Source organism: Caretta caretta, chromosome 1 (genome assembly GCF_965140235.1).
Source record: "Caretta caretta isolate rCarCar2 chromosome 1, rCarCar1.hap1, whole genome shotgun sequence".
NCBI lineage: Eukaryota > Metazoa > Chordata > Testudines > Cheloniidae > Caretta > Caretta caretta.
Window position 1 is genome coordinate 259,339,861 of NC_134206.1, and position 21,970 is coordinate 259,361,830.

A 21,970-nucleotide genomic window follows, 5' to 3' on the forward strand; every position below is an offset into this window, starting at 1 on the left:
TTCCGTGGGGATGGCAATGAACCCTTTACGCCAGGCACTGCCAGCCTTTCCGCCTTTAGAGGCGAGCATGGCTTACACCTAGTGTGTCTTGAGGTGGGGTGGAGTCTCTTCCTCTCCTCTTCTCACTGCTCATATGCTGGGGCCTCTTTCACTGGGTTTGTCCCATTGGGTGACCACCCCTTTCCCCGGATAAAGGACACTGGCTGTGATGCCCAGTGTCTCCTTTGATTGTCCCTCACCCCCAAACCCCTGGCTGAGACTCGTTTGGCTGAGAGACACCTTTTTCATTCCAAATCGGAGCTTTTCCTCTCATGGCTGAGTCTGTTGTTCTGGTTTCCTGGTGCAGGTCCAGTCCCTGAGGGCACAGCTGGAGTCCTGGCGTGCCCGTGGTGAGAGCCTTCGTGACACAGGAAAATCCCATGGAGATCGCCACATGCCCCAGGGCTTCATCTCCCAGGTGAGGGTCAGTGGTGGCAGTGGGCCAGAAACCCCACTTTGCCTTTGAGTCCACTCCAGTCCTGACAAGGGTTGGGGGGAAGGTGGGAGATTCACCTACCCTGGCTGCATTGCCAGAGTGTGCATTGCATTGACTAGCATTGCCATGGCAATCCAAAGTGAGCCCAGCTGCAATCAGTGTTAACTATATAGTGGCTGATGGGCACTGCCAGTCCTTAAAGGGGGTGCCCAAGTATGCATGCAAAGGATGGGTGGAATCTGATGGAGCTGTCCCTTCCCACTGAAGCAGGGTTATGTTGCTTGAAGGGTTCGGACTTGCCCACCAGAACTCCTGTTAATGCTGGGGAGATAGGCTTGGTTCAGTCATCCACCTGCCCCCTCGGGACTGAGCCCCTTCGCTGGAGAGAAGGGAAGTTAATGTGTATTAGGCTTTCCATAGGTGGAAACAAGCTGATGATGGGTCCCAGGCACATTACAGATAAGTTCATGGAGGATAGGGCCATCAATGGCCTTTAGCCAGGCTGGGCAGGGATGGTGTCCCTAGCCTCTGTTTGCCAGAACCTGGGAATGAGCGACAGGAGATAAATCACTTGATGTTTGCCTGTTCTGTTCACTCCCTCTGGGGCACCTGGCAATGGCCACTGTCGGAAGACAGGATACTGGGCAAGATGGACCTTTGGTCTGACCCAGTATGGCTGTTCTTATGTGTAGTTTGGGGCATGGTTACACCATGGAAGCCTTGGAGGACACAAGCTGAGGACTCTGCTCAAACCTAGGTTATTCCCGTTTTAAGTTATGAGACCATCCTGCATTTCACCTGGGACAGGAGGAACCATGTTGTAGCAGGCTCCTGCTTTCTGAGTGTAAACAGCTCTTCAGTCTCTTTAAATAGAGCGTGGTTTGGTTCAAACACACGAATTTCTCTCCATTCTGAGCGGTAACTGTCTTTGATTTTATTTGGGCATGAACCGATATGTCGGGCTATAGCCAAGACTAAAACCCGGTGTGCCACTCATCAGCCATATGCCCCCAGGAGCCAATCAGCAGGCTCTTGTAATTGAGGTCAGCCAGCTCAGGAACAGAGGTTGCTTATGTAAAGCAGTCAAGTCTTAACTCCAGTTGGGAAGCGTGTTGGATAACAGGTCCTTGGGGATAATCCTGATGATGCAACCGATCGAGTTGCCTCAAATCACAAAAAAATAATGAGGCACTGCGTTGATTGCACTCCACTTTTTGATCTCTGTGGTTATGAGCAGAGCCCATTCAGTGGAAGAAAAGGGTGTAAGGGCCTAATCCTGCAAGGCTCTGAACCTCTCATTGGTTTCAGTGGGTATTAAGGGGGATAGAATCCTAGGACTGCAAGGGACCTCAAGAGGTCTAGTCCAGTCCCCTGCACTCATGTCAGAACTAAGTATTATCTAGCCCATCCCTGACAGGTGTGTGTTTAACCTGCTCTTAAAAACCTCCAATGATGGAGATTCTACAACCTCCCTAGGCAATTTATTCCAGTGCTTAACTACCCCGACAGTTAGGAAGTTTTTCCTAGTGTCCAACCTAAACTGCCCTTGCTGCAATTTAAGGATAGGACAAGCAGCAATGGTCTTAGAGGTTAACGAGAACAATTTTTCTTCCTCTTCCTTGTAACAGCCCTTTATGTACTTGAAAACTGTTATCATGGCCCCTCTCAGTCTTCTCTTTTCCAGACTAAAAAAACCCATTTTTTTCAATCTTCCCTCATAAATCATGTTTTCTAGACCATTAATCCTTTTAGTTGCTCTTCTCTGGACTCTCTCCAATTTGTCCACATCTTTCCTGAAATGTGGTGCCCAGAACTGGACACAATACTCCAGCTGAGGCCTGATCAGCGCAGAGCAGAGCAGAAGGATAATGTCTCGTGTCTTGCTTACAACTCTCCTACTAATATTTCTGAGAATGATGTTTGCTTTTTTTGCAACAGCATTACACTCTTGACTCATATTTTCCTTGTGATCCACTATGACCTCCCAGATCCCTTTCCGCAGTACTCCTTCCCATTTTGTATGTGGGGAACTCACTGTTCCTTCATAAGTGGAGTACTTTGCATTTGTCCTTATTGAATTTCATCCTATTTACTTCAGACCATTTCTCCAGATCATTTTGAAATTTAATCCTGTCCTCCAAAACACTTGCAACCCCTCCCAGCTTGGAATCATCCATGAACTTTATAAGAACAGGAGTACTTGTGGCACCTTAGAGACTAACAAATTTTATTGAGCATAAGCTTTCGTGGGCTACAGCCCACTTCATCAGATGCATAGAATGGAACATATAGTAAGAAGATATATATACATATAGAGAACAGGAAAAGATGGAAGTTGCCATACCAACTCTAAGGCTAATTAATTAAGATGAGCTATTATCAGCGGGAGAAAAAAAAACTTTTGGAGTGATAGTCAAGATGGCCCATTTCAAACAGTTGACAAGAAGGTGTGAGGATACTTAACATGGGGAAATAGATTCAATATGTGTAATGACCCAGCCACTCCCAGTCTCTATTCAAGCCCAAGTTAATAGTATCTAGTTTGCAAATTAATTCTAGTTCAGCAGTTTCTCGTTGGAGTCTGTTCTTGAAGCTTTTCTGTTGCAAAATTGCCACCTTTAAGTCTGTTACTGAGTGACTAGAGAGGTTGAAGTGTTCTACTGGTTTTCGAATGTTATGATTCCTGATGTCAGATTTGTGTCCATTTATTCTTTTGCGTAGAGACTGTCCGGTTTGGCCAATATATATGGCAGAGGGGCATTGCTGGCACATGATGACATATCTCACATTGGTAGATGTGCAGATGAACGAGCCCCTGATTGCGTGGCTGATGTGCTTAGGTCCTATGATTGTGTCACTTGAATAAATATGTGGACAGAATTGGTATCAGGCTTTGTTGCAAGGATAGGTTCTTGGGTTAGTGTTTTTGTTGTGTGGTGTGGCGTTGTTGGAGAGTATTTGCTTCAGGTTTTGGTGCTGTCTGTAAGCGAGGACTGGTCTGTCTCCCAAGATCTGTGAGAGCGAGGGATTGTCTTTCAGGATAGGTTGTAGATCTTTGATGATGCGCTGGAGAGGTTTTAGTTGGGGGCTGAAGGCGACAGCTAGTGCCTTTCTGTTATTTTCTTTGTCTCTATGCCATTATCTAATTCATTAATGAAGATATTGAACAGAACCAGACCCAGAACTCATTGAGTGCTGCTCAGAATCTGGCCCTAATTTTACCATGCTAATGTAATGCCAGTTACTCATGTAAAATAAAAGAGGAGATCCCATTGAAATGACCCAGTCACGTACCTTCTTGTCTTTTTGGCTGCTAATAAAGATCTCCATGTTGCTGGATTATTGCAAATGATCTGTTATACTTGCCACAGAAAAAGCCCACACTGTGTGTGGCAACTAATACAGCAGGTTAGAAGCAGCCCTGTGAGCCTGGTCAATATTGCGAGCCACAGTTCACGTGGTAAATATAGCAAGTAATCCACTTCCCTCATCAGCCCTTGATGAGATATTTTGTAACTTCTGAGTCCAAACTGCCCCTTCCCTACAGGATGGCTTTCTGTCTCCTTCCCGTTAACCTGTCAATGTTTGATAGCCAATTTCTGGGCAAATCACAGGGCACCCACATTTTACCCCACTGAGGATTATGTTGATAATTTGCCTGGAGTCAATGGGTTGCATTAACTCAAAGGGGCTCAAAGAGCTACTGCCCTTGTTCTAGTGCCAGCTGCAGACTACAGGTCCCAGGATGCAGCGCTCTATCTCGGTGGGAGGAGCGTTTCCCAAAGTGTGGTATGTGTGCTGCTTTGGGTTTAGGGAGTGGAGGAGGCAGCGGGCGAAGGACTATGGAGGAGAAGCAGGCTGGCCTCTTGACTGTCAGCTGAGTCTCTGAAGGACTCTTCTAAAAGAGATTCTCTAGTTATGGTTTAAAAGAAAACCTTCAAAAATGACTATTCTGCACTGATGCAGCAACTCTGCTTGAATTTGCAGAGAGCCTGCAACAGTAGCTCAAAGGCGTGAACTTAATTTCAGTGAGTGCCAACTCCAGTGCCAGTGAGGCTATTTTAAAGTCTGTGTTAAGTCCCCCCGCACATCAGACTTGTAAAAGGCAGAAGATCATATTGTAAATGTCTGCTCATCTGCTTTGAGGATCCACTCTCTTTGGGGAGGGACTTTAACGGCACATGGCCGTGTTGAAGCGGGGGTGCGGTTGGTTTCATTTTCCTTAAGAGGCAGCTCAGCTTTCAATAGTTAGCTTTATCCCTGCCCTAAAGCCAGGCACTTTGCTGCATCAGGCAGTGTGGCCTACTGCATAGAGCACTGGACTGAGACTTGGGAGACCTAGGCTTTATTCCTTGCTCTGCCACTCATCTGCTGGGTGACTGTGGGCAAGTCACTTCCCCTGCCTGTGCCTCAGTTTCCCCATATGAGAAATGGGGGATGATGATACTTTAGTCAAGCACTTCGAGATCTAAGGATGAAAAGCTGTATTTAACATCTTTATCCTCTTAATAAGACACTTTCCTCCTTCTTGAGGGTATTTTATCCTGGCAGGTATTCACCTCCCCTCTCTGATTCAGTGTTGGTGGTAGGCCTGAGTGGAGTTCACACCTACAGTGCACAGCAAATGCCAGCCCAGTCGTACGGTATCTTACTGAATCTCTCCGTCCCACTCCCCTTCACCTGTTTTTCTTTCTCCCCTCTTCTGCGTGGCAGGAGGCATGTGAGCGCAGCTTGGCAGAGATGGAATCTCTTCACCAGCAGGTCATGACTGAGCTCCAGCGGCACCATCAGCGGGAGCTGGAGCGGCTGCGGCTGGAGAAGGAGCGGCTCCTGGCTGAGGAGGCTGCGGCCACAGCTGCAGGTAGCAGCGAGAATCCGAGTGCCTCTAGACGTTGGGTAGATGGCTACCTGCTGCCCCTTGTCCCCTTCTCCTCTTTCAAACTTTCCTTGGAGTCCGCTTGCCACCTCCCCTGGAATCCCTCATCGCTCCCTTCCCTGGAATGTCTCTTGGGTCTCTCTAAGCTAAGATGTGTCCCAGAAGGGTGAGCCTCCAAGGTGCTGAGCACCCTCTGCTCCTGCTGGCCTCAATAGGTGGCAGCCTGTCTGGGCCAGGCCATGTCTGTAAAGCACAAGGTCGGGCGGTGGTGCTGCAGGGAAGCAGTGTAGTCCAGGAGCTAAGACGTTGCTCTGAGAGTTGAGAGACTTTTGTTCTAATCGCAGCTCTGCCGGTGACCTTGGGCAAGTCACTTCCCCTCCCAGGTTTTGGTCCTCCCCTGACCTTTATAACCTCTTTGATGCAGGGGCGCTCTCTGTGTATGTACAGCACCTAGCACAATAGGGCCTGATCTTGGCTGGGGCCTCTGCGTTACTTTAGCAGTCATTTCTGCTTCTTGATGCAGCCGTTCCCCTTTAGGCTGTGCAGTGGGATGGTCGCTGGCTGAGATCCAAATCTGAGCTAACGAGATTTCTATGAAAAGACAGATGGGTCAAACACACTGGGACTAACTGCCCTCTCCTTGTCTGTCGTGTTCTCTGTGGCCTCCTTGGCCCTGAAACTCCAAGGAGCCTATGCTGTGTATGTAGCCCCATGCTGCTAACTATCTCTGTATGAACAGGATTATGAGTGGCTGCCCTCCCTTTAATGGGCTCAGAAGTAAGACTGGAAAACCCCCTCCCCATACCCTCCTCCTTGGATAAGGGAGGTGGCGAGTGAGCAGCTCCACTCGCTGAGGCTGTCAAGACTGTGTCCATCTCCTTCTCTCCTCTTCCCCCCCCCCCCCCCCCCACTGTTGGCCAAATAGATGCCCATGTGGCTGAGTGCCCCATGCACACTGGATTTCTCTCCCTGTGCCCTTAACCCCTGTCCCCTGGGTATGAGATGGGATTCATAGAATATCAGGGTTGGAAGGGACCTCGGTCATCTAGTCCAACCCCCTGCTCAAAGGGGGACCAATCCCCAGTTTTTGCCGCAGATCCATAACTTGCCCCCTCAAGGTTTGAACTCACAACCCTGGGTTTAGCAGGCCAATGCTCAAACCACTGAGCTATCCCTCCCCCACTGAGCGATTCCCTTTTTAACAAGCAAGACCTGACCCGGAAGCTCCTTTCTTCCCCACCCCCTGTGTGTCCATGTTGGGAATTGGCCTTACTACAGCTAAGAGAGGGGAGTCTCTGCACGGACCCTGCAGCAGGAAGCTTCAGACGGTCGCATCGCCCATGAGCAGTGCTTGGGGCTGCCTGCTGTGGCTTGGCATGGTAGGAGTTAGCCCTGGGGAAGATGCCCGGGACAGAGTGGAGGCAGAGGGAAATTCTGAGCCATTCCTGGAGCTGGGGTTTCTGGTGGTAGATGGGAGGGAGTCCTCAGGAACTCCCCTTGTTCAGTTCCCGCTGCCCCCCTCTGCCAAGCTGGCGAGTGGCCAAGTCTCCCGGGACACTTAACTCCCCATCTCCTTGTCTCCTCCTCCCAAGCAATTGAAGCGCTGAAGAAGGTGCACAAGGAGGAGCTGGGCAGGACACGCAGTTTCCAGCAGAGCGGGTCAGGCTCGGAGGCCCTCCGGAGACAGCACCAGTAAGGAGTCTCTGCACAGTCCCTTCCGCCCTGTCCCCTGCCCAGGCCAGGCTCCGGGCTTGCTAGGTCACTTTTCGGTAGCTCTCGCCCAGTGGGGCGAGTTGGAGGGGTGCTGTTTCCTTCAAAATTGGGCTGAAGGGTGGAGTTTTATATTCCACCCCTCTTGGCCTTCCGGAGAGCCAGCATTAGCTTCCAGCCTGCCTCCTAGCACTGCTTCCAGGGAAGGGTAGTGGGGATGCGATGGCCTGAGATGCTAACCGTGTATGTGAGAGCAGGATATCCCATCTCCACTAGACCTGAAAAGGCTACCGTGCTCCCTGCTTTCTCCCATTAGATTCTTCGCTTCTTTCCTCTCCCGGCTTCAGTGGGTTCCCCTGCTCTGATTACCAGCTGCTCAGGGGAGGGGACCCTTCTGAGTAACGGTGATGGCCATGGGAGTGTGGGCAGGGGCAGAGAGTGGTGTCCACAGCCGGGGTGGAGAGCAGTGTTTGTGCAAAAGTGGGCCCTGGGAGGGGGACAGGGGCACCCTGCTTCTCTGAAGTAATGTTCTGAGCGGCTGTGGCAGGTCGGATGTGGACTCTCTGAAGCGGGAGCTGCAGGTTCTCTCCGAGCAATACTCCCAGAAGTGCCTGGAAATCGGCAACCTCACAGAGAAAGCAGAAGAGCGGGAGCAGATGCTGCAGCGCTGCCAGCAGGAGGGGAAGGAGCTGCTCCGGCAGAACCAGGCAAGAAAGACGCTTGCCCAGAAGGCTGAGCCTTCTGCATGGCATGCTGGAAGGTCCCAGGGGCATGTTCCCTCCAGAGCCAGAAAACCCTTCACAAATGAGCTGTGCTGTCCAAAGCGAATCAGGAGATGAGGCCCTTTAAGCTGGGGTTGAGGGAGGGGGAGAGTATCTGAGGAGGGAGCAGTATGGGCCTGGCTGGCTCTCACCTGCCTGTGGACTCTGGTTTGTGGGTGCATGCGCACTCCCCTGATGAATCTGCTCTGATCTGCAGGAGCTGCAGACGTGCCTGTCGGAGGAGATCCAGAGGTTACGGACCTTCATCACCGCGCAGGGCACAGGGGACGGGGCCTTGCACAACGGCGAGAGGAGCTCCTGTGAGCTCGAGGTAAAGAGGCCTGCTGGTGCTATGTGCTGCTGACCCACTTCTGCAGCAGGCGTGGCTGTCAATGGGGTGCACTGGACGCCTGACGTTCAACCCCGCCGCCTACCCTGCAGTGCTGGCTCTGTGGGACTATGAGAGAAGAGCAGCAAGGTGTGCAGTGGACTCATGCCAGTCTGACACCTTCAGGGGGCACAAACTCCCATGAAGCAGAGGAGCTGATGGCACAAGCTGCAGTGCAGGAAGTTGCTACACAAACTTCCCCTGCACAGCTCTGCCACTGCGTCTCGTTCTAGATCTGCAGCACTTCCTGGCCTTGTGCTCCTGGCTCTTCCTTCCCCACCTCCTCCAACACACCCTTCTGCCCTGCACTGATGCCATATCTCTCAGCTTGATCCCTGGAGTCTCTCTTCTCCTCCTCCTCCTCCTCACAGGTGCTGCTTCGAGTGAAGGAGAATGAACTCCGGTACCTGAAGAAAGAGGTTCAGTGTCTTAAAGATGAGCTCCAGATGATGCAAAAGGTACCATTTCCTGGGAGCTATTCTCTCCTTCCCGGGGGCTCGTTTATCAAGGGGTGGGATGTGAAGATCTCACTTAAGTTGGAGGCAGGAAAATGATGGGGGAAAGCAAGGACCTGGGAAATCATACAGAGGATGAATGCTGAGCAGGAGTGGTTTGGGTCTCCTGTTTCTGTTGGATTCACTTTGGTTTCCTGCCGCTTTTGGTCATTAACCCTCAGAGCAGTGGGAGGGGCTGGGGGTGCACGCACCCAGTGTTGGGAGCCCTTCTAGGTGGGGGAAAAAAACAGTGAAATCTGGATAGAACTCCAATTTGTTTGCCTTCCTTCCGCCTCCTTGACTGTACGTCGGCCCACCCGCGTCCAGGCCTCCTCACCAGTATTCTCCCCATCTCCCTCAACACAGTGTTCCCATTAGAGAAGGGCGACCTCTACTGAGGGTCCTAATGCTCCTTCCCCTGGCCAGGGTGGGCTTGCTACATGCAGTATATTCGCCATTGCTCTGTTGGCTTCTGTTCTAAATGGCCCAAACGAGGTGGCTTCCACCACTTCCTGCCTTAGGAGACTTTCACAACTGACTGGCTCTTGCCATTAGGGGAACCTTCCAGAGATCCAGCAAATTTCCCGTTGCTCTTAGTCACGCACCCCTGCAGAGGCTCCTCTTCCTGGTGGCCATAGACAGCTGTCTACTCCCCTAGCCCCCAACTCTTAATCCACCTGTCGCTGAATAGCTTCCAGAAACCAGCCCTACCGGTCCGCAATGACTTGTTGCTCTATAGCCGCCCGGCCTCTTGTTCCCCTCCGCCTGCCTTGGAACAGCCAGTCAGAATTGAACTCTGTGGATGTCCCCTCTTGTGCGAGTCTCTACTGGGCTCCCACTGCTTTCCTGGCTGAGGCTCAGATTGACACCTAGGTCTTGCTCTCCCTGGCTTTCCTCCTGGTGGGGGCTGCCCGCCCCAGAATGAATACCAGAAGCTGGGTGGTGACTCCTCGCCTTCCGCTGCAGGATAGGAGATTTGCTTCAGGGAAGTACCAGGACGTCTATGCAGAGCTGAACCACGTCAAGCTGCGCTCGGAACGGGAAATGGAGCAGCTGAAGGAACACCTGCGCCTGGCCATGGCAGCGCTGCAGGAGAAGGAGACGCTGCGCAATAGCATCAGCGAGTAGAGGTGAGCAGCCAAGGGCCGCGAGCTGCACTGTGGGGTTGGCACAAGCCTGCCCACAGCAGGGATGAGGGCAGCTTATGGGGCCAGAGCACAGAGGGAGTTGCAGTTCCTCCAGGGCACTCTAGGGCGAGGAAGGACTGGCCTTGTAGTGGGACCCTAGGCATGGGCTCTGTTGTTGCTCGAGCCCTTTAAGTCTGGCCAGAGTTGTTCCCACTCAGCCAAATGCTCGCCCTGCACTGAGATGCTCTGGGCCTCTCCTGACAAGGGCACTGTAAAGAAGGGGGCGGGAGGCAGGTGAAGGCAGAGGAGAGGGAGTGGATGTGGGGGCCTGCTCCGCTTGCTGGGTCATGTCGGCTCGGCTGTGAGTCAGGATCGCCTGTTTGATGCTTGCTGGATCCAATCGAGTGGAAATTTTTCCCTCTTTGTGGTTTCTCTTCCTGCTCATGCCTCCCTTGTGGAGGCTGAGACCTCTCAGCACCGGGGAACCCTGCTGTCTAGGCCCTGCTCCCGCTTATTTATGGGTGATGTGGGGCGTGAGGAGAGGATACAGTAACCCCTGAGTGGTTGTCACCCCTCCTGTGGTTGGGGGAGTGTTGCCTGCATGGCCGCTGCACAGAGAGAGGGACCAAATGCACATGTGGGAGGAGTCCCTGACCTATCCGTGCCCAACAGGGGATCTGAATTGATCTGGGCCCGCACAGCTGCAGTACAAGCAGTGTCACTAGCTGGCATCTCCGGGTACAAACGACGTTCTCCTGGATTTGGGGAAGCCCCAGAGTTCCATTTGCCGTGACTCTTTATTTCCTCCTTAGGTTTGTTTTGCTCGATTCCTCACTTGTGGGGAGCGGGTGGCTGCATCCCATCCATTAACACCCCCTCAAGGAAACCAGCTCCCATGTCTTTCACCAATCCCCATCCCATGCGCCTGCGTATCTGAGCACATCGTTTGGACTGGCTCCTACGTGCACCTTCTTCAGGATTTTATATGTGAAAAGATATATTTTATAGATACTTCACTTTTTTGTTTTGTGGGTGGGGAACATTTTAAATCTACAGTATCTTTTTAACCAGCAGCTGAAGACAGAAGAAACACAGCTGTTGCTCCTGCCTCAAGTGCTCCTTTTGGGGTGCATCTATGGGGTCGCGAGTGGCCTTCTCCCCTCTTATCTCCCTGCTCCTCCAGCCTACTTGGATGTGCTGGAAGGACCATGCACCATGAGACAGACTGTGGCTAGCCATACAAGAGAACCAATGTCCTGCACACGTTCCCCTGGACGAGGAGATGTTGGACAGAGCGTGCTCAAGCTGTTGGGGACTGTGCTCTCACTCTGTGGACTGTATCGAAGGCAGGTTTCGGTACCCATGGGCCATGTGTCTGTCCCAGGGCAAGGTCAGTCCCCTGGAGGTTTTGGAGGTGTAGAAGCAGGGGGACTCTACACGCGCCACTGCTGCATTCGCCGGAGCCAAACAATGAAGGCGGCAACTGCCCTTCCACACCGTTAATAGTTTGACTTAATAAAATCTTCAGCTATCAGAGGGGAATCTATTATAATTATTGGATTGGAGGTTGTGTCTTCATGGAGCAGGACTATCCCTCTCCGCAGCACCCTTTAACCTTCACGGGGGGCCTCCATCCTTACCAGGTGAAGTGGGAGGCTGGATTGCAGATCGTGCCTGACAAGTGGGGCTCTCTTCTAGCATACCTAGATCTGGCAGGTGGTGACTAGATTGTGAGCCAGCTGCTGGGGGTGGGGAGGGTGCGCGTGTGTGTGTTGGCTTGACTCCTTGCCCAACTCTGCTCCTCCGCTGAAGGCCCCCGCACCTACTTAATATCCTCTAAAGCCTCTTCAAAGCTATAACATGCTGTACACATGCCTACATGCGTCCCAAGTCTTAGCACAGCTACACAGGAACAGGCATTACCGTTGGCCCATGGGGCAGCCATGCCTCAATGGAGGAAGCCCTTTGTGAGTGAGAGGTATTTCTCTGCTTCTTGCTGTTTAACCCATTCAGCTCTGCCTTCCTGCCTTGTTAAACGCTGCAGGCAGAAGGCGATGGAGGGCAGGGGGCCAGGTGGATTTGGACTCCCTAGGACCAGCTGGTGGAAGAACCAGTTTTCACTTTCCTGCAGACATTTCTCCTGAGTCCTGCTATGACAGCCCCTGTGCTGGTTGCAAGAACAAAACCAGGTAAGAATTGAACTTGGAGATCCGCTGTGGGGGCTCTGAATACAGAGAGGCGTGGAAATGGTCTAATGTTACAGAATGTGCAGTTCTCCCTCCCTTTCCTGAGTTGTCTGAAATGCCATTGTCCCATGCCCCATGAGACGCTCTGACAGGCATCTGTGTAGTAAAATCAGGGCTGTCAACTCTCCATCATTCAGTGGCGGTCACCTCCAACATGCCCTTACAGTTCTCGTTCAGTCAGATCTGCCTTTAAACCTACATTTGTCTCCAGGGGGAGGGAGGGATATTTTACAGCTGGCCTGGGAGTCTTGAGCCCTGCTGGTGTGAGCAGGAGGTTCTGCTTGCTCGGGGCTTTCCTACACTTGGCTGCAGAGTGGGAATGCTGAACAGCAGCTCTGCTCTACTAGCCTTGAGCTTGTGGATGGAGTGAAGGAGATCATTTCATATTCCTACCCCAGAAAAATCCCCAGTCTGGTTGTCCAAGGAGGTGAGGATCCCTCTCTGTCCAGCCTGAGAAGACGATAGATATCTTTCCCCACACAAGTGTGGCAAGGGGAAGATCTACCCCACTGATTCATTAAAAACAGAAAACCCCATGCCCACTTTCTCCCTCCCCCCCCATACAGGTAAGAGTATTTTGGCTAGATTAAGTGTCTCCAAACTTTGCCTGTTTAGTTAAACTGATGCTGGATTTATTTTTTTTATTTTTGGTCACAATCAATTGGCACAATAACAAAAAGCGGGGAATGGGCAGTTCAAAGGACTGGTGATGGGGAAGGGGTAGAGGAGTGAAGGATGCAAACGAGAAATATGTAATTCCTCTCTCTTCTCCCCATCCCATACTACTTTGGATGCTACAGATCACTTATTGGTGTGGAAAAACTGATGGGTAGATCTGATAAGGAGATGGATGAAACCTACCGGTAACTGCTCCTCACACTTTCAGCCCACCCCCCTGTTGACTAGCAGGTGACCACTTGAGCTTTTGTTCAGAAAACAGTCTCTGGAGCTGTGGAAAAGCAGCACCTCAGTGTCCAGGCCTGCCCTGGCACTTGGACCCAGTAATGAGCTGCCAAATCTTAACAACCAGTTCACTCCTCACCCCACGAGGGGGTCGTGGCCCACCCCCACCCCCGGGACTCTTGCCCCATCCAACCCGCCGCGTTCCTTGACTCTCCCCTCCTCCCAGGGACCCCTGCCCCATCCATCCCCTCCCCGTCCCCTGACTGCCCCCAGCACTGAGCAGGAGGGTCTCATGGGCCACTGTAGTGGGTGCCTACCCCACCCCTAAGAGCCAGAGGGACCTGCCAGGGGGGCGAGGTGTGGAGTCCTGATGGTGCTTACCTGGGGCAGCTCCCAGGAAGCATCTGGCAGGTCCCTCTGGCTCCTAGGGGTGGGGTAGAGTAGCTAGGAGGGAAGCAGGGGGAGTGGCCACTCCCCCCACTGATCACATCAAAAGTGGCACCTTAGGCACCGACTCCGTGAGTGCTCCGGAGCTGGAGCACCCACAGGGAAAATTTGGTGGGTTCTAAAAGGGCTTCTAAATTTAACAACCAATTCCAGCAAACAGGTGCAAACCGGCTCCAGCTCACCACTGCTTGGACCCCATGTAAGACTCCATATATCAATTGCAGGGGAGGGGTGCCACATGCTGGAACTGTGCTTCGGAATGGAACATAAGGCATTAACAATTGGAGGTAGAGGGGACATCAGTCCATGCTGAAAGAGTTGAGGCACTAGCCAGCTAAATAGGTATCCAGGCCCAGATATCTCTGTTCCTGACATCCATTGAAATCAGTGGGGCTCAAATATCATGGTGGAGCAGGGCACAAACCTGATGCCACAATTCCTTTTAGCTAACTCTAGTGCTCAGCTTGCTAAAAGGGTAGGGTGGAGTAGCATGGACTGGATGAGATGAAAATCTAGTGCTCTCACTCGGTGGATGTGTTGCTTTGTTATAGAATGAGTAGGGGTGTATCTGTGCGAGGCTTCCTCCCCCCGCTGGGTGCAGGGCTGCCCTAATCCAGATACCTTTTGCAGCTTGGTTGTCTGTGTGTTTATCCCACTAATGTAAGTGTCATCTGCTAATTTAATTATAGGTGAATTCACCCTAAGGGTGTCAGGTAGGTGTGCAGGGAGCAGCAAGGGAAAGTTATGCACATGTTTACTTGAATTGGTCAAAGTCTGTGGCACCTTAATTGATTCTTGGACTATGGAAACTGACCAGTGTCTAAAGATTGTGATAAGCTTTTTGTGGGCCCCAGCTCAAATACAACAGGGTTAGCTAAAGACTTCCTTTTTTGCCTGTAAAGACATCCATGCAATAGAAGCCAGTGATGCAAGAGGAAGGCTGCTGAGCTGCATCCTCTTCCTCATTTGAGAGGCTTAAAGGTAGGTCTGGATTCTGCCTGTTCTCACACCTTTGCATACGGGACTAGATCTTGTTGATATATTAGCCCTGCACTGCTCTCATAAACCAGCCTCTGGTCTTCGGAGCAGCCATCTGAAGTTCCTCTCCTGTTGTAGCTTGGCCTCCTGTGGCTGACTCCTTCTTCTCTAACAGCAGCAGCCCTCTGTTTTTGGCCAGCGCTCGCTGCAGGCTCCTCGAGAAGAATGAAAGCTCTTTAGTCACAGAAGCAGTGTCCAAAATCACCCTTGGCTCATCTCGCTCCAGCTGCAGCCAACCCTCCAGCTCCTTCCACTGCCCCCACCCAGCTCTCTTTTCCTGCCACTAGGTTTTATATAGCAGGAGTGGGACAGAGCAGGGGAGATCTGTTTCAGACAGAGCTAGGTCTAGCGGATGCCAGGGAACTTTTGTACCTTGAGCTTGTGCCTTATCTTCCTGGCTGGAGGGGGCTGGCCCTATTAAGTGCAGTAAAAACAAACAGCTGGCTGATCCAAGGTCTATCCTATTGGGACTCTCAACTCCTCTTCCCCCCTCTTAGAGCTCCCACAGCAAAGTCAACAAACAAAACACCGTATCGGCCCAAGGCCATGCACTGACATCCTAAGCGGGACTGTGGTCATTCCTGAAGAACGTTGGCATGTTAAATAAGGAGATCCTAAGTGGGTGTTTAATGTAACTGATGATGTTCTCTGCTGCTATCTGCTGTGTTCAGAGAAACTCTGGGAGGCCTGGAGTGGTTGGGATAGCAGAGAATTTTCTCAAAGTCCAGTAGATTCAGCCTTGAGGAGACCATTCTGATCATCTAGTCTGACACAGGCCTTAGAACCACCCAGTTCCTGCTGTGAGCCCGATAACTTGTGATGGAACCTCCATGATATCGTCTAGAAACGCATCACCTCTGGGAACCAAGCTGAGGAAGAATCCACCAGATCTCTTAGTAAGGTGTTCTTGTAAAAGTTAAAATTCAGCCTGATTTAAGGAATCATGCACCTCTTCCCAAAAAAGGAAAAGAAAAAAAAAAGTCCTAAAAATGATGTGTCCTAATTGCTCTATCCCACCACTACCCACTATTAAAGGTGCAGCTCTTGTTCCCTATTTAGGAGCAGGTTTGTGGGGTTTGTTTTTTGTTTTTTTTTATATTAAGGGACAAGTGTGGGTGGCATGGGCCTAAACAACCTGATCTCTCTGTACTCAAAACCCTGAACCACATTGAACTGTTTAGGGTGGGACATTGACAGATCATGTTAACGTAATTGATTCTCTAGGCCACCAGCTCTCAGCCTTTCCAGACGACTGTGCGCCTTTCAGGAGTCTGATTTGTCTTGCGTACCCACAGGTTTCACCTCACTTAAAACTACTTGCTTGCAAAATCAGATATAAAAATACAAAAGCGTCACAACCACTTTTACAGACAAATTGCTTATGTTCTCATTTTTACCATATAATTATAAAATCAATTGGAATATGAATATTGTACTTATATTTCAGTATATAGTAGATAGAGCAGTATAAACAAGTCATTGTCTGTATGAAATTTTAGTTCATACTGATGGCGCTAGTGCTTGTTATGTAGCCTGTTGTAAAGCTAGGCACCTATCTAGATGAGTTGATGTACCCCCTGGAAGACCTCTGTGCATCCCCAGAGGTAAACAGACCCCTGGTTGAAAACCACTGCTCTAGGTCCACTTATTCCATCAAAATTAACACAGCACTAACCAACTATACAGTTATGCCAAATTGGCTGCATGATCCCAAATGGCATTGGCCAGTTGCATTCTTCCATTGAAAAGGCCTGGTTGGCATTGTCCAAACTCAATTTTTAAGTAAAACAATGTAGAAAAAAGCACTTAGGCGCGCCCCCCCACACACACACACGTAAGTAAGAGGGAGATGCGTACTCACTACTTCTGGGGAAATAATTCCTTCAATGAGTTAGAATCCTAGCAAAAGAAAAAAGCCCATCCCTCAAAGAAATGGACGTTAATAATGAGCCTGCCCTTTCCTCCCCTTAATCCACTCACAGACACTAACAAGTGACCTTTTGAATTTCTTTATCTCAAAAGGCATCAGCTACTAGCTGCCGCATCTTCTGCAGCCTTCTTGTAGCACGATTAGTATGCAGTTATTTAAGAATGCAAAGTCCCTTACCTGAAGTACTTAATCTGAGGCAGTATAGTCAAAATGGGTGTGGGGAAGGAGAGGAATGTAACTCATGTCACTTGGATTAATTAGAGAGCTGTCTACCAGAGGGTTTTGGCTGAAGAATGTCTGACTTCTCAACCACTGCTGATTAGCACCAGCAACACTTGAAATCCTCACATGTGGGGACGCACATTTAAATCACATAATTCTTCCTCATCTCCGAGATGATGGCATTGCACACGTAGGTCCTGTGCTACTATGATCTGACAGTTCACTGACACCAAGAGACCAAAGTCCAATGCAGCCCACACAGAAACAGTAGATGCAAATTTCCTTGATGCTAAAACACCTGATATGACCAGGCTTTTGCCATCAAGGAAGTTTCAGGTATTGAATTACTGAAGCACCAGATCCATCAGTGTTGAGTGGTGGCATGAGACACATACCTCCCTCTCTTCCTCCTTGTGCTCCAAGGAATGAGCACAATCCCACCAACTGAGCTGATCCCTGTAATTACATACTGCTGCATGGTAGAATTGCAGCTGAGAAGTCAAAGAGTTCCTTTGGGCTGGCTGAGTTTGACCCTGCATCTAAGCCTACCGTATGGGATGATGAGATAAAGTTCCCAAGCATAGGCCTTCTGCTGGACATGCAGCCCATCTGGCTGCTGATGCCTGACTTGTTAGACTGGAAGGCTGCTTCCTCTGGATGGTCAGTACTGGGGGCAGTACCCTCACGATATCTCCAATAAGGGGCAATAGAACTGCCTTTATGTAGGCAATTGATGAAAGGCAAGTTGGGAATGTGCCCCTAATGAACATGCTCATCTATTACAGACCTAGGGTGACCAGATAGCAAGTGTGAAAAATCGGGACGGGGGTGGGGGGTAATAGGAGCCTATCTAAGAAAAAGACACACAAATCAGGACTGTCCCTATAAAATAGGGACATCTGGTCACCTTGCTTCTCTTCTGATGCCACTGTTGGGAGCTAGTAGATCTGGTCTTTGTCATGGGTCAAAAGACACACCATGATGCAGAAGATGCTCAATACAGTAAGAGGGGTTGAGAGGGAGGGCAGAAGTACTCCATGGGGCCAAATCTCCATGGCAGATTCCTAATGCTGCTTATCCTAAAACTTTAGTATCTGCATTTTTTCTTATTTATGTTGAATACCCCTGAAAGGGGCTGAGGAGGGAGCACCTGATGCCTTTCAGCTGCTGCTTGCTCCTTCCTGCTGGCTTTATACAGCCTGGTGTTGAGCGCATGAAGATTCAGGGGCTGAGTGCTTGCTAGCCCTGATGGATGCTGCTCTCCGCAAGCCACAGCTAGATGCACTTGACCTGCAGTAAGGTTCTGCCAAGCCCCATGGTCTCAACTCATTCAGTGGAGATGGCAAAGTTCCATTGTTAACTATGGTCTGGGGTCTGAATTTCAGACTGCACACTGTTCACCAGCTGTACCACAACTCCCCCTGCTGGCAATGGGAGGTTTACACAAAGACCAAAGGTTAGATATGGCTGTTAGCTAGTATCTAAACTTTATTTATTTGATGCCTTCTTGTCATTCAGCATCACTCAGTGGGAAAGTAGTGGCATTTTGAAGAGCACTGCTGTTTTAAGCCCTTTTGTCTTTGTGGCTCTCCCTGACTGTTTGTGCAGCTCCCAGGTGCTTCCCTGTACCAACCCCGCCAACGTTCCATCCATTATACTGATCAATATTGGCATAGGTAATGTCAACATTAAGTGTTTTCATTAGCCTTTGGCATTGACTGTCCATGGAGATTAGTAAGGGGCTGCTGGGCTGTTATTTCAGGCTGCCTGCAGACTGAGGAAAGCAAGTGTGTAAGTTACACTCGGCTCCCATTTTAAAATGTTTTCTTTGCAACCCTGAGAGCTAGAAACGTAGAAAAACTCAGATTGTACATCATCTGAATATGCCACGTGGACTGTTAATACATGAAGCAGGCTCTGCATTTAGCCAAGGCTTGAAAATAAGCATTCCTCCAAGATCAAAAGACTATGCATTCAAACAGAAAATAGAAATCTGTAAGAGCACCACCTACTACTGTCCCTTCCAGTAGGGTAGAGAACTCCCTGCTATTGTTAATTTTGTCTTGAATGAAATATTCATGATTCTAAGGCAAAGAAGATTTGAACAGAGAGTTCAGTACAACTGAGGGTGCAATGGTAGGAAGGGAGAAGTAGTATTATTAGATTTATTTAAAAAGAAGGGGGGGGGGATCCTATTCAAGATGCTAGGTGTTGTCCCTGCCATGAACTACATAAACAAAATTAGATTGTGTATAAAACACCCAACTCTTCTCTCTCCCACACATCTGATGAATCTCAAAGGCCCACCTCCATGGCAGTTCACACAAATAGTCATGTCTTGCAGTATATTCAGAAGTTCAATAATTCTGGGCTATTTTAGATGGGAGAGGAAGCCTGTGTCAGCACAGAGGCTGCTCACAGAAACCACCACCACCAGCCACTGCTCTTTTAAATCAAGGAGGATCCCACACAAATGCCTTCACGGATTGCAGTTGTGGCAGTGTGGCAGAGTCTCTCTAGCAGCAATATCCCAGCCCATTTAGGGCTTTATAGATCAAAACCTGCAGTTTAAATTCAGTCTAAAAAACAACAGCTAGCAAGGCTGATCATAAATCACCAGTGACACATGCTGCCAACAGGAAGCCCCGCTTTTATAGATGGCTGCTGCTTAATTTCTGTACCATCTTAAATTTCCAGCTAAATCTACTGCTATGTGATCATCCAACAAGACAACAGCTTGGGATCCAATACAACCCCCGCTTTGCGAACACAGGTAATGTGATGGGGGCATAGTCTCAGTCAAAGGGAGGTAGGATTACTTATTGCGTTCTTGCATTTTTCATAAATAATGGGCATGCCAGCTTTGCATCACAGGTGCCTTATGTACTATAACTCTGTTCCATAAGCTACAACAAATGGCCATGCATTTGATCACAAAAGTATTGCCTGAAACCACACAAGGACAGTAGGTACTGTGTGTGTATATACAAAAAGAAAAGGAGGACTTGTGGCACCTTAGCCCTGGTCTACACTAGGACTTTAGGTCGAATTTAGCAGCGTTAAATCGATTTAAACCTGCACCCGTCCACACAATGAAGCCCTTTATTTCGACTTAAAGGGCTCTTAAAATCGATTTCCTTACTCCACCCCTGACAAGTGGATTAGCGCTTAAATCGACGTTGCCGGCTCGAATTTGGGGTACTGTGGACACAATTCGATGGTATTGGCCTCCGGGAGCTATCCCAGAGTGCTCCATTCTGACCACTCTGGACAGCGCTCTCAACTCAGATGCACTGGCCAGGTAGACAGGAAAAGAACCACGAACTTTTGAATCTCATTTCCTGTTTGGCCAGCGTGGCAAGCTGCAGGTGACCATGCAGAGCTCATCAGCACAGGTGACCATGATGGAGTCCCAGAATCGCAAAAGAGCTCCAGCATGGACCGAACGGGAGGTACGGGATCTGATCGCTGTTTGGGGAGAGGAATCCGTGCTATCAGAACTCCGTTCCAGTTTTCGAAATGCCAAAACCTTTCTGAAAATCTCCCAGGGCATGAAGGACAGAGGCCATAACAGGGACCCGAAGCAGTGCCGCGTGAAACTGAAGGAGCTGAGGCAAGCCTACCAGAAAACCAGAGAGGCGAACAGCCGCTCTGGGTCAGAGCCCCAAACATGCCGCTTCTATGATGAGCTGCATGCCATTTTAGGGGGTTCAGACACCACTACCCCAGCCGTGTTGTTTGACTCCTTCAATGGAGATGGAGGCAATACGGAAGTAGGTTTTGGGGACGAAGAAGATGATGATGAGGAGGAGGTTGTAGATAGCTCACAGCAAGCAAGTGGAGAAACCGGTTTTCCCGACAGCCAGGAACTGTTTCTCACCCTAGACCTGGAGCCAGTACCCCCCGAACCCACCCAAGGCTGCCTCCTGGACCCAGCAGGCGGAGAAGGGACCTCTGGTGAGTGTACCTTTTAAAATGCTATACATGGTTTAAAAGCAAGCATGTGAAAGGATTACTTTGCCCTGGCATTTGCGGTTCTCCTAGATGTAGTCCTAAAGCCTTTGCAAAAGGTTTCTGGGGAGGGCAGCCTTATTTCGTCCTTCATGGTAGGACACTTTACCACTCCAGGCCAGTAACACGTACTCGGGAATCACTGTAGAACAAAGCATTGCAGTGTATGTTTGCTGGCATTCAACCAAAATCCGTTCTTTATCTCTCTGTGTTACCCTCAGGAGAGTGAGATATAATTCATGGTCACCTGGTTGAAATAGAGTGCTTTTCTTCAGGGGACACTCAGAGGAGCCCATTCCTGCTGGGCTGTTTACCTGTGGCTAAACAGAAATGTTCCCCGCTGTTAGCCACAGGGAGGGGAGAAGGTTGAGGGGGTAGTCACGCGGTGGGAGGAGGCAAAATGCGACCTTGTAACGAAAGCACATGTGCTATGTATGTAATGTTAACAGCAAGGTTTACCCTGAAAGAGTGTAGCGACTGTTTTATAAAATGTGTCTTTTTAAATACCGCTGTCCCTTTTTTTTTCTCCACCAGCTGCATGTGTTTCAATGATCACAGGATCTTCTCCTTCCCAGAGGCTAGTGAAGCTTAGAAAGAAAAAAAAACGCACTCGCGATGAAATGTTCTCCGAGCTCATGCTGTCCTCCCACACTGACAAAGCACAGACGAATGCGTGGAGGCAAATAATGTCAGAGTGCAGGAAAGCACAAAATGACCGGGAGGAGAGGTGGAGGGCTGAAGAGAGTAAGTGGCGGGCTGAAGAGAGTAAGTGGCGGGCTGAAGACAGGGCTGAAGCTCAAATGTGGTGGCAGCATGATGAGAGGAGGCAGGATTCAATGCTGAGGCTGCTGCAGGACCAAACCAGTATGCTCCAGTGTATGGTTGAGCTGCAGCAAAGGCAGCTGGAGCACAGACTGCCACTGCTGCCCCTCTGTAACCAACCGCCCTCCTCCCCAAGTTCCATAGTCTCCACACCTAGACGCCCAAGAACGCGGTGGGGGGGCCTCCGGCCAACCAGCCACTCCACCACAGAGGATTGCCCAAAAAAAAGAAGGCGGTCATTCAATAAATTTTAAAGTTGTAAACTTTTAAAGTGCTGTGCTTAAAGTGCTGTGTGGCATTTTTCTTCCCTCCTCCACCACCCCTCCTGGGATACCTTGGTAGTCATCCCCCTATTTGTGTGATGAATGAATAAAGAATGCATGAATGTGAAGCAGCAATGACTTTATTGCCTCTGCAAGCAATGATTAAAGGGAGGAGGGGAGGGTGGTTAGCTTACAGGGAAGTAGAGTGAACCAAGGGGCGGGGGGTTTCATCAAGGAGAAACAAACAGAACTTTCAC

The 21,970-nt window shown here is 49.9% G+C and overlaps 2 protein-coding genes across 6 annotated transcripts in view; both read left to right on the plus strand.

The window, feature by feature from the left end:
* The window catches only part of TRIOBP (TRIO and F-actin binding protein), a 36,153-nt gene extending 24,788 nt beyond the window's left edge, over nt 1-11,365 (plus strand). For 4 of the 5 annotated variants that reach the window (XM_075123810.1, XM_075123816.1, XM_048833644.2 and 1 more), the window contains 8 exons: nt 347-457; nt 5,189-5,336; nt 6,944-7,043; nt 7,609-7,768; nt 8,040-8,153; nt 8,582-8,668; nt 9,671-9,834; nt 10,644-11,365. In XM_075123810.1, coding sequence (XP_074979911.1) covers nt 347-457; nt 5,189-5,336; nt 6,944-7,043; nt 7,609-7,768; nt 8,040-8,153; nt 8,582-8,668; nt 9,671-9,832 — 882 coding nt within the window. In that variant the 3' untranslated portion in view covers nt 9,833-9,834; nt 10,644-11,365. Of the gene's footprint in view, nt 1-346; nt 458-5,188; nt 5,337-6,943; nt 7,044-7,608; nt 7,769-8,039; nt 8,154-8,581; nt 8,669-9,670; nt 9,835-10,643 lie in introns of those variants that run through there. The other variant, XM_075123814.1, reaches the window with a different exon arrangement.
* Nucleotides 11,366-11,467: 102 nt separating this feature from the next.
* On the plus strand, nt 11,468-21,735 carry LOC125628578 (uncharacterized). The gene is made up of 3 exons (XM_075123828.1): nt 11,468-14,408; nt 19,315-20,574; nt 21,163-21,735. The coding sequence occupies exons 2-3, from the start codon at nt 19,992-19,994 to the stop codon at nt 21,702-21,704; spliced, it is 1,125 nt and encodes a 374-aa protein (XP_074979929.1). The 5' UTR covers nt 11,468-14,408; nt 19,315-19,991; the 3' UTR covers nt 21,705-21,735.
* The last annotated feature ends 235 nt before the right edge of the window (nt 21,736-21,970 follow it).

Excerpts from the sequence above, each read along its gene's own strand:
- LOC125628578 (XM_075123828.1), top strand. The coding sequence starts at position 19,992 with ATGCAGAGCTCATCAGCACAGGTGACCATGATGGAGTCCCAGAATCGC. Across the intron at positions 20,575-21,162 it reads AGGCGGAGAAGGGACCTCTG|CTGCATGTGTTTCAATGATC; the intron begins GTGAGTGTACCT and ends TTTCTCCACCAG.